Source organism: Coregonus clupeaformis, chromosome 1, assembly GCF_020615455.1.
Source record: "Coregonus clupeaformis isolate EN_2021a chromosome 1, ASM2061545v1, whole genome shotgun sequence".
NCBI lineage: Eukaryota > Metazoa > Chordata > Actinopteri > Salmoniformes > Salmonidae > Coregonus > Coregonus clupeaformis.
The window spans coordinates 1,410,527-1,422,829 of NC_059192.1; the positions used below are offsets into that span (position 1 = coordinate 1,410,527).

At 45.0% G+C, this 12,303-nt stretch overlaps 1 protein-coding gene across 2 annotated transcripts in view; it reads left to right on the top strand.

Annotated features, from left to right (window-relative positions):
- Positions 1-12,303, top strand: part of LOC121568268 (vinculin) — a 74,191-nt gene that overhangs the window by 26,135 nt on the left and 35,753 nt on the right. For both annotated transcript variants that reach the window (XM_045223091.1, XM_045223123.1), the window contains exons 2-5: positions 1,689-1,759; positions 3,154-3,304; positions 5,566-5,674; positions 6,281-6,403. In XM_045223091.1, coding sequence (XP_045079026.1) covers positions 1,689-1,759; positions 3,154-3,304; positions 5,566-5,674; positions 6,281-6,403 — 454 coding nt within the window. The remainder of the gene's footprint in view (positions 1-1,688; positions 1,760-3,153; positions 3,305-5,565; positions 5,675-6,280; positions 6,404-12,303) is intronic.

Genomic DNA, 12,303 nt, shown 5'->3' on the forward strand with positions numbered 1-12,303 from the left:
ATAGCCTTGGTTTCTCAAATGACTGCCTCGCCTGGTTCACCAACTACTTCTCAGATATAGTTAAATGTGTCAAATCGGAGGGCCTGTTGTCTGGACCTCTGGCAGTCTCTATGGGGGTGCCACAGGGTTCAATTCTTGGGCCGACTCTTTTCTCCGTGTATATCAATGATGTCGCTCTTGCTGCTGGTGACTCTCAGATCCACCTCTACGCAGACGACACCATTTTGTATACATCTGGCCCTTCATTGGACACTGTGTTAACAAACCTCCAAACGAGCTTCAATGCCATACAACACTCCTTCAGTAGCCTCCAACTGCTCTTAAACACTAGTAAAACTAAATGCATGCTCTTCAACCGAACGCTGCTTGCACCCGCCCACCCGACTAGAATCACTACTCTCGACGGGTCTGACCTAGAGTATGTGGACAACTACAAATATCTAGGTGTCTGGTTAGACTGTAAACTCTCCTTCCAGACTCACATTAAGAATCTCCAATCCAAAGTTAAATCTAGAATCGGTTTCCTATTTCGCAACAAAGCCTCCTTCACTCATGCTGCCAAACATGCCCTCGTAAAACTGACTATCCTACCGATCCTTGACTTGGCGATGTCATTTACAAAATAGCCTCCAACACTCTACTCAGCAAATTGGATGTAGTCTATCACAGTGCCATCCGTTTTGTCTCCAAAGCCCCATATACTACCCACCACTGTGACCTGTACGCTCTTGTTGGCTGGTCCTCACTACATATTCGTCGCCAAACCCACTGGCTCCAGGCCATCTATAAATCACTGCTAGGCAAATCCCCGCCTTATCTTAGCTCATTGGTCACCATAGCAACACCCACCCGTAGTATGCGCTCCAGCAGGTATATCTCACTGGTCATCCCCAAAGCCAACACCTCCTTTGGCCGCCATTCCTTCCAGTTCTCTGCTGCCAATGACTGGAACAAATTGCAAAAATCTCTGAAGCTGGAGACACTTATCTCCCTCACTAACTTTAAGCATCAGTTGTCAGAGCACCTTACCGATCACTGCACCTGTACACAGCCCATCTGAAATTAGCCCGCCCAACTACCTCATCCCTATATTGTTATTTATTTTGCTCATTTGTACCCCAGTATCTCTATTTGCACATCATCTCTTGCACATCTATCATTCCAGTGTTAATACTAATTGTAATTATTTTGCACTATAGCCTATTTATTGCCTTACCTCCATAACTTGCTACATTTGCACACACTGTATATATATTTATTTATGTTGTATTTTTGACTTTGTTTTGTTTTACCCCATATGTAACTCTGTGTTGTTGTTTTTATCGCACTGCTTTGCTTTATCTTGGCCAGGTCGCAGTTGTAAATGAGAACTTGTTCTCAACTGGCTTACCTGGTTAAATAAAGGTGAAATAAAAATAAATAAATAAAATTCACCTGGTCAGTTTGTCATGGAAGAGCAGGTGTTCTTAATGTAAAGTATACTCAGTGGAGTTCTAGTGCTGTATCTGCTGCACTACATTACCCATGTATGTATCCCTGCTGTTGATGCTTTTGATACTGACACACCCATCTACTGTACACTGTTAACCCCTCTTCCTGTTCTCGTGTGTGTGTGCGTGCGTGCATTCTTGCATGTGTGCGTGCATGCGTGTGTGTTGTGCGTGTGTGGTGTGTGTGTGTGTGTGTAGGTGGGAAAGGAGACTGTTCAGACCACAGAGGACCAGGTGATGAAGAGAGACATGCCTCCCGCCTTCATAAAGTGAGTCACGCCTCTTACCTTGACCTCTGATCTACTCCTGACCCCCTAACCTCTAACCCTTTAACATTCGGGACTGATTTCTAGGGGTTTGCAGTGTGCACTCTTCAGCCAATCAGTAAAGTACCAGAGAGAAACACAAAGAGTAAAGTACCAGAGAGAAACACAAAAACCAGCAGGACGGGGGGACTGGAGGGCTGAGGTTTACATCCCATGTCAAATCAAACTAGATTAATTCTAACAATGTCTAATTGTATTATTTTATACCATCCCTTTTAGCCTTGGTAGCCTTCCTTTTCGGAGGACTTCTGTCTTTTATAGTTTATAGATGGTTTAGTAATGATGCCCTTCTCTTGTGTCAGTGAGTGATGTTGCTCTCTTCTCCGCCCATCTGGTCTTTTTGTCTCTGTGTCTGTTTCTGTCTCTCTCTCTCTCTTCGGTGGAGGAAATAATAATGATAATTCGTTTTAGGTTTGCTTAGCAGGATGTGAACTCTGTCTGTCTGTTGGTGATGTAATTTAATAACGACAGGGCTGACTGGACTGTCTGTTTTGCCTGAGAATGCTCTGCCCAGAGGTGTATACTGTAGCTGTGCTCTGTGTTCTGCTGTCAGTCTATCAGTATGTCAGTTCTGCTGTGTGGTTCTGTCTGTATGTCTGTCCAGAACTCTGCTGTGGGGTTCTGCTGACTATCTGATCTGCTCTGCTACGCTCAGTGTCCAGAGGAGAGTGGTGTGGCTCTAAGGATTAGACTCTGACTCTGTTACTCAGCAGTTCTGCTGCTACCTCTCTCTCTCTCTCTTTCACACTCGTTCTCTTCTCTCTCCTGGTGACTGCTGTAGGAGTGAAGTTTTTAGATCTCTTCACATGAGAAGTCCACAGCGCAGTCCCACGCAGACACACACACACACAAACTGGCACTGCATCATAAATATCATACTCAGGGCTCAGCAGGGGTTATGAGGGAATGTGAACCCTGCTATATTTAGTTCTCTTGGCAGAAAATTGATACTCTGGCCAATGAGGGCTCAACTCATTGATACCCTAACCAATGAGGTCACAGGAAGGCTCTGTTCCAATAGTCTTAAAATCCTCCCCTCCCTCCCTCCCTCCCTCCTTCCCTCCCTACCTTTCTTCAACCCTTACTTTATTCCTTCTTTCCTCCTTTCATTGCTTCCTTCCTTCCTTCTGTCCTTCCTTCTCTGGATAGAGCTGGGCTGTCAATAATAATACATGTTCTATGTCCAGTACTGTAGCTAAATTGTTCTAAGCTGTATCTATGTTCTGTGTTCTAACAGGGTGGAGAACACATGTTCTAAGCTGGTTCTATGGTCTATGTTCTAACAGGATGGAGAATGTGTGTGTTCTAAGCTGGTTCTATGGTCTGTGTTCTAACAGGGTGGAGAATGCATGTTCTAAGCTGGTGCAGGCGGCTCAGATGTTGAAGGCGGATCCCTACTCGGTTCCTGCCAGAGACTACCTCATTGACGGTTCTAGAGGAATCCTGTCTGGAACCTCAGACCTGCTGCTCACTTTCGACGAAGCTGAGGTAGGGCTGTGTGTGTGTGTGTGTGTGTGTGTGTGTGTGTGTGTGTGTGGCGGCAGCAGTGTAATACGCATTACACTGTTTCATCACCAGCTGCCCTGCTACTGAACGACAGCAACTCCCCTCGATCACAAGACCTACATCACAAGACACACACACGCACGCACACACACTCAGGGTTCAAAAGGACAGACATACGTACTTAAAAGCAGTACTTCTGTTGTGGCACTGTATTCACAATCAAAAGCAACAACATCCTTTAAGTCAAACTGTGTCCTGATTCTCAACCCTTCTCCTAAAGTGTGCACTTGCACACTCCCATTCATGGATTTATAAACATTGGATTTGTGTAAGCATTGGCTGGAGGGAGTTTTCACCATTGTTAAATCCATGTCCATGAAGAAATCAATGGAGAATCGGTCAAAGTGAAGAGGTCCTATTATACTGAAAACATGTAAAGTGTTGGTCCCATGTTTCATGAGCTGAAATAAAAGATCCCAGAAATGTTCCATACGCACAAAAAGCTTATTTGTCTCAAATGTTGTGCACAAATTTGTTTAGATCCCTGTTAGTGAGCATTTCTCCTTTGCCAAGATAATCCACCTGACAGATGTGGCATACCAAGAAGCTGATTAAACAGCATGATCATTACACAGGTGCACCTTGTGCTGAGGACAATACAATATCACTCTAAAATGTGCAGTTTTGTCACACAACACAGTGCCAAAGATGTCTCAAGTTTTGAGGGAGCGTGCAATTGGCATGCTACCTGCAGGAATGTCCATCAGAGCCGTTGCCAGAGAATTGAATGTCAGTTTCTCTACCATAAGCCCCCTCCAACGTCGTTTTAGGGAATTTGGCAGTACATCCAACCGGCCTCACAACCGCAGACCATGTGTAACCACGCCAGCCCAGGATCTCAACATCCAGCTTCTTCACCTGTGGGATTGTCTGAGACCAGCCACCCGGACAGCTGATGAAACTGTGTGTTTGCACAACCGAAGAATTTCTGCACAAACTGTCTCAGGGAAGCTCATCTGTGTACTCGTCCTCACCAGGGTCTTGACCTGACTGCAGTTTGGCATCTTAACTGACTTCAGTGGGCAAATGCTCACCTTCGATGGCCACTGGCATGCTGGAGAAGTGTGCTCTTCACGGATGAATCCTGGTTTCAACTGTACGGGGCATCGTGTGGGGGCGAGCGGTTTGCTGATGTCAACGTTGTGAACAGAGTGGCATAAGCTACGGACAATGAACACAATTGCATTTTATCGATGGCCAGTTGAATGCACAGAGATAACGTGACGAGATCCTGAGGCCCATTGTCGTGCCATTCATCCGCCGCCATCACCTCATGTTTCAGCATGATAATGCACGGCCCCATGTCTCAAGGGTCTGTACACAATTCCTGGAAGCTGAAAATGTCCCAGTTCTTCCATGGCCTGCATACTCACCAGACATGTCACCATCCATTGAGCATGTTTGGGATGCTCTGGACCGACGTGTACAACAGCGTGTTCCAGTTCCCGCCAATATCCAGCAACTTTGCGCAGCCATTGAAGAGGAATGGGACAACATTCCACAGGCCACAATCAACAGCCTGATTAACTCTATGCGAAGGAGATTTGTTGCGCTGCATGAGGCAAATAGGGGTCACACCAGATACTGACTGGTTTTCTGATCCATGCCACTACTTTTTTTTAAAGGTATCTGTGACCAACAGATGCATATTTGTATTCCCAGTCATGTGAAATCCATAGATTAGGGCCTAATACATTTATTTAAATTGACTAATTTCCTTATATTAACTGTAACTCAGTAAAATCTTTGAAATTGTTGCATGTTGCGTTAATATTTTTGTTGGTCAGTCCTGTTAGGTATGCTGTGGTGTCACACAATTAGGTGGGTTAAGGGTTAGAGCCAGGGGGTGAGAGATAAGGTCAGGGTTATGGTAGCCTCTGCCGATACCCCAACAACCGGACACTTTTGGACGTTAACAAGGCGACACTCCCTCTTAACTCCTCCTCCACATTTACTGGATTGGTTGAATAACGCAGAAGAGAATCTCCCCCGACAGTTCTTTTCATCGCATGAAGACCAGTATGTAGGGTATCTAGTTTCAGGCGTTTATTTTACGCATGCTATGTTATGTTAGGGTCATGGTTAAGAGTTGCTGTACCTTAACTAGATGCTATCTGTTGTGTGCATGTAAGCTCATCCAAGTGTGTGTGCGGTCGGGTGTGTGTGTGTTTTTATTTTTTCAGGTGCGTAAGATCATCCGTGTGTGTAAGGGGATCCTGGAGTATTTGACGGTAGCTGAGGTGGTGGAGACCATGGAGGACCTGATCACCTACACCAAGAACCTAGGACCAGGTAACCTCACCTGTAGGCTCTGACCCTTAACCTCTGACCTGACCTCTAAACCTGATCACCTATACCAAGAAACTGAGACCAGGTAACCTCACCTTAAACCTCTGACCCATAACCTCTGACCTCTAACCCAGCGGTTCACAACCTTTTCTGTACTGGTAACCACCAAATCACCGTAAAAAATGAGGACCCCCATTCGTGGAGTCACAGAATTGTCTAAAATAAAGTATTTTCACGGTCAAATTTAGGGTATTTTTTCTCAGTGAATGTAATAGATTATAGGCTTATTATTATTATTATTATTATTATTATTATTATTATTATTAACAATTTGCATTGTGAAAAGTAACGTAAAAGTAACGTTAAATTGCTTAGAATACCATGAATACTGTTATTAATTTAGAAAGAAAACAAATCTTGACAAAATAAAAACAAATCTTTAAAGAAATGTGGACCACCTGCAGTACCAGAACATAGGTTGAAAACCACTGCTCTAACCTGACATCTAACCCTGATCACCTACACTAAGAACCTGGGACCAGGTAACCTCTGACCATGAAGATAATTGGTTCAGGATATTTTTCACTCTGTGTTGTGAATGGCTAACAGGTATGACTAAGATGTCTAAGATGATTGAGGAGCGACAGCAGGAGTTGACCCATCAGGAACACAGACAGATGCTATTCAACTCCCTGAACACTGTCAAACAACTACTGCCTGTACTCATATCAGGTTTGTCGGTCTCTCTCTCTCTCTCTCTCTCTCTCTCTCTCTCTCTCTCTCTCTCTCTCTCTCTCTCTCTCTCTCTCTCTCTCTCTCTCTCTCTCTCTCTCTCTCTCTCTCTCTCTCTCTCTCAATTCAATTTAAGGGCTTTATTGGCATGGGAAACGTGTGTTAACATTGCCAAAGCAAGTGAAGTAGATAGTAAACAAAAGTGAAATAAACAATAAATATTAACAGTAAACATTACACTCAGAAGTTTCAAAAGAATAAAGACATTTCAAATGTCATATTATGTATATATACAGTGTTGTAACAATGTGCAAATAGTTTAAGTACAAATGGGAAAATAAATAAACATAAATATGGGTTGTATTTACAATGGTGTTTGTTCTTCACTGGTTGCCCTTTTATTGTGGCAACAGGTCACAAATCTTGCAGCTGTGATGGCACACTGTGGTTTTCACCCAGTAGATAAGGGAGTTTATCAAAATTGGGTTTGTTTTCGAATTCTTTGTGGATCGCTGTAATCTGAGGGAAATATGTGTCTCTAATATGGTCATACATTTGGCAGGAGGTTAGGAAGTGCAGCTCAGTTTCCACCTCATTTTGTGGGCAGTGTGCACATAGCCTGTCTTCTCTTGAGAGCCAGGTCTGCCTACGGCGGCCTTTCTCAATAGCAAGGCTATGCTCACTGAGTCTGTACATAGTCAAAGCTTTCCTTAGGTTTGGGTCAGTCGCAGTGGTCAGGTATTCTGCCACTGTGTACTCTCTGTTTAGGGCCAAATAGCATTCTAGTTTGCTCTGTTTTTTTGTTTGTTCTTTCCAATGTGTCAAGTAATTCTCTTTTTGTTTTCTCATGATTTGGTTGGGTCTAGTTGTGTTGTTGTTGTCCTGGGGCTGTGTGGGGTCTGTTTGTGTTTGTGAACAGAGCCCCAGGACAAGCTTACTTAGGGGACTCTTCTCCAAGTTCATCTCTCTGTAGGTGATGGCTTTGTTATGGAAGGTTTGGGAATCGCTTCCTTTTAAGTGGTTATAGAATTTAACGGCTCTTTTCTGGATTTTGATAATTAGCGGGTATTGGCCTAATTCTGCTCTGCATGCATTATTTGGTGTTTTACGTTGTACACGGAGGATGTTTTCAATTTGGTGTTTGTCCCATTTTGTGAATTCTTGGTTGGTGAGCGGACCCTAGACCTCATAACCATAAAGGGCAATGGGTTCTATAACTGATTCAAGTATTTTTAGCCAGATCCTAATTGGTATGTCAAATTTCATGTTCCTTTTGATGGCATAGAAGGCCCTTCTTGCCTTGTCTCTCAGATCGTTCACAGCTTTGTGGAAGTTACCTGTGGCGCTGATGTTTAGGCCGAGGTATGTATAGTTTTTTGTGTGCTCTAGGGCAACGGTGTCTAGATGGAATTTGTATTTGTGGTCCTGGCAACTGGACCTTTTTTGGAACACCATTATTTTTGTCTTACTGAGATTTACTGTCAGGGCCCAGGTCTGACAGAATCTGTGCAGAAGATCTAGGTGCTGCTGTAGGCCCTCCTTGGTTGGTGACAGAAGCACCAGATCGTCAGCAAACAGAAGACATTTGACTTCAGATTCTAGTAGGGTGAGGCCGGGTGCTGCAGACTGTTCTAGTGCCCTCGCCAATTCGTTGATATATATGTTGAAGAGGGTGGGGCTTAAACTGCATCCCTGTCTCACCCCATCGGCCCTGTGGAAAGAAATGTGTGTGTTTTTTGCCAATTTTAACCGCACACCTTATTGTTTGTGTACATGGATTTTATAATGTCGTATGTTTTTTCCCCCAACCCCACTTTCCATCAATTTGTATAGCAGACCCTCATGCCAAATTGAGTCAAAAGCTTTTTTGAAATCAACAAAGCATGAGAAGACTTTGCCTTTGTTTTGGTTTGTTTGTTTGTCAATTAGGGTGTGCAGGGTGAATACGTGGTCTGTCATACGGTAATTTGGTAAAAAGCCAATTTGACATTTGCTCAGTACATTGTTTTCACTGAGGAAATGAACTAGTCTGCTGTTAATGATAATGCAGAGGATTTTCCCAAGGTTGCTGTTGACGCATATCCCACGGTAGTTATTGGGGTCAAATTTGTCTCCACTTTTGTGGATTGGGGTGATCAGTCCTTGGTTCCAGATATTGGGGAAGATGCCAGAGCTAAGGATGATGTTAAAGAGTTTAAGTATAGCTAATTGAAATTTGTGGTCTGTATATTTTATCATTTCATTGAGGATACCATCAACACCACAGGACTTTTTGGGTTGGAGGGTTTGTATTTTGTCCTGTAGTTCATTCAATGTAATTGGAGAATCCAGTGGGTTCTGGTAGTCTTTAATAGTTGATTCTAAGATTTGCATTTGATCATGTATATTTTTTTGCTGTTTGTTCTCTGTTATAGGGCCAAAAAGATTGGAGAAGTGGTTTACCCATACATCTCCGTTTTGGATAGATAGCTCTTCGTGTTGTTGTTTGTTTAGTGTTTTCCAATTTTCCCAGAAGTGGTTAGAGTCTATGGATTCTTCAATTACATTGAGCTGATTTCTGACATGCTGTTCCTTCTTTTTCCGTAGTGTATTTCTGTATTGTTTTAGTGATTCACCATAGTGAAGGCGTAGGCTCAGGTTTTCTGGGTCTCTATGTTTTTGGTTGGATAGGTTTCTCAATTTCTTTCTTAGGTTTTTGCATTCTTCATCAAACCATTTATCACTGTTATTACTTTTCTTTGGTTTTCTGTTAGAGATTTTTAGATTTGATAGGGAAGCTGAGAGGTCAAATATACTGTTTAGGTTTTCTACTGCCAAGTTTACACCTTCACTATTACAGTGGAACGTTTTGTCCAGGAAGTTGTCTAGAATGGATTGAATTTGTTGTTTCCTAATTGTTTTTTGATAGGTTTCAACACTACTTTCCTTCCATCTATAGCATTTCTTAATATTATTCAGTTCTTTTGGCTTTGATGCCTCATGATTGAGTATTGCTCTGTTCAAGTAGACTGTGATTTTGCTGTGGTCTGATAGGGGTGTCAGTGGGCTGACTGTGAACGCTCTGAGAGACTCTGGGTTGAAGTCAGTGATAAAGTAGTCTACAGTACTACTGCCAAGAGATGAGCTATAGGTGTACCTACCATAGGAGTCCCCTCGAAGCCTACCATTGACTATGTACATACCCAGTGTGCGACAGAGCTGCAGGAGTCGTGACCCATTTTTGTTGGTTACGTTGTCGTAGTTGTGCCTAGGGGGGCATATGGGGGAGGGAATGCTGTCACCTCCAGGTAGGTGTTTGTCCCCCTGTGTGCTGAGGGTGTCAGGTTCTTGTCCAGTTCTGGCATTTAGGTCGCCACAGACTAGTACATGTCAATGGGTCTGGAAATGATTGATTTCCAACCTCCAGGATGGAGAAACTGTCTTCATTAAAGTATGGGGATTCTAGTGGGGGGATATAGGTAGCACACAGGGGGACATTTTTCTCAGTTGAGATAATTTCCTTTTGAATTTCTAACCAAATGTAAAATGTTCCTGTTTTGATTAATTTAATAGAGTGAGTTAGGTCTGCTCTATACCAAATTAGCATACCCCCTGAGTCCCTTCCCTGTTTCACACCTGGTAGTTTGGTGGATGGGACTACCAGCTCTCTGTAACCTAGAGGGCAACCAGTGGGTCCGTCTCCTCTATACCATGTTTCTTGTAGGATGACAATGTCTGTATTTCCGATTTCTTTGGTGAAGTCCAGATTCCTGCTCTTTAGGCCAAAGGCAGTTGACCTCAGGCCTTGGATATTCCAGGATGAAATAGTGAAGGCTTTGTGTTCCATAAAGTGTCTAATGTTGTTGGTTGTGTGGTTTGGCCTCAGGCCAGTAATTGTGAGCAGAGCATCTGGTACATGCCATTGGCTTGGGCTAGTGTAAGAGTGGGTGTTGGGCCTGTTTGCCTGCTCACGGCCTGGGCGTATGTGTGACTTTCATGTTGAGGCCCTCTTTGTGGGAGTGGGGGGCTTGGGGTGGGTAGGAGGGTCATAGGTCTGATCTGAGGGGGCCTAAATGGGGTGTGGGCATGGTTGACTTGGGGGGGAGTTAATTGGTGGGGGTGGGGGTGTAGATGTGGTTGATGGTGCTGTGGTCTGGATGTAGGTCCTCTCTGCGGGGGTCCTCTATGTGTAGGTCCTGGGGGGGGTCCCGCAGGTCTGGGAGAGTGTCTCGCTGGTCTGGGCGGGGTGTCTGTTGATCTGTTGCTCCTGTGTAAGGTGTTGGGTCTGCGGTTGAGGGCGATATCCTTTAGGGTCCGGGCGAAGGTGGGCACTGCTGCCTTGTATAGGTGGACCTGGTCGTAAAGGCTGTTCACGTCCAGGGTGGAGTGGTGGGCCAGGAAGACATTTGGTTATGATGCACAGTCACGGGAAATACTTAATATAATATAATATAATATGCCATTTAGCAGACGCTTTTATCCAAAGCGACTTACAGTCATGCGTGCATACATTTGTTTTTGTGTATGGGTGGTCCCGGGGATCGAACCCACTACCTTGGCGTTACAAGCGCCGTGCTCTACCAGCTGAGCTACAGAGGACCACAGAGCTTGCGTTTACCCGCTGTATGGTAGCAGGGTGGAAGTCTTTTCGTGGTAACAGAGTTGAGATAACCACTTGTGCGTTGGGGAAAATAGAAGAAGCTTTTTCTATCACTCCCTTGAGTGATGTGGCCACCCTTTCCTGCTGTGTTCTCAGGTCGTTTGTGCCTGTGTGTATTATTATGTGGCTGGGTGATCCATGTCGGTCCTCAGACAGAAGGTCTAGGGCGTGCTGAGTGTTTGGACACCAGAGTTTAGACACTGTGTGTTTTGGAAAAAGTTTATTTTCTTGTATGTATTTCCCGTTTGAGTCCATAACATTTACATTTACATTTTAGTCATTTAGCAGACGCTCTTATCCAGAGCGACTTACAGGAGCAATTAGGGTTAAGTGCCTTGCTCAAGGGCACATTAACGTCATTAAGCAGACGCTCTTAGCCAGAGCGACTCACAAATTGGTGCGTTCACCCTATAGCCAGTGGGATAACCACTTTACAATTTGGGGGGGGGTTAGAAGGAATGCTTTATCCTATCCCAGGTATTCCTTAAAGAGGTGGGGTTTCAAATGCCTCCGGAAGGTGGTGAGTGACTCCGCTGTCCTGGCGTCGTGAGGGAGCTTGTTCCACCATTGGGGTGCCAGAGCAGCGAACAGTTTTGACTGGGCTGAGCGGGAGCTATGCTTCCGCAGAGGAAGGGGAGCCAGCAGGCCAGAGGTGGATGAACGCAATGCCCTCGTTTGGGTGTAGGGACTGATCAGAGCCTGAAGGTACAGAGGTGCCGTTCCCCTCACTGCTCCATAGGCAAGCACCATGGTCTTGTAGCGGATGCGAGCTTCAACTGGAAGCCAGTGGAGTGTGCGGAGGAGGGGGGTGACGTGAGAGAACTTGGGAAGGTTGAACACCAGACGGGCTGCGGCATTCTGGATGAGTTGTAGGGGGTTTAATGGCACAGGCAGGGAGGCCAGCCAACAGCGAGTTGCAGTAGTCCAGACGGGAGATGACAAGTGCCTGGATTAGGACCTGTGCCGCTTCCTGTGTAAGGCAGGGTCGTACTCTCCGAATGTTGTAGAGCATGAACCTGCAGGAGCGGGTCACCGCCTTGATGTTGGCGGAGAACGACAGGGTGTTGTCCAGGGGTCACGCCTAGGCTCTTCGCACTCTGGGAGGAGGACACAGCGGAGTTGTCAACCGTGATGGCGAGATCATGGAACGGGCAGTCCTTCCCCGGGAGGAAGAGCAGCTCCGTCTTGCCAGGGTTCAGCTGGGCCAGGGTTCAGCTTGAGGTGGTGATCCGTCATCCATACTGATATGTCTGCCAGACAT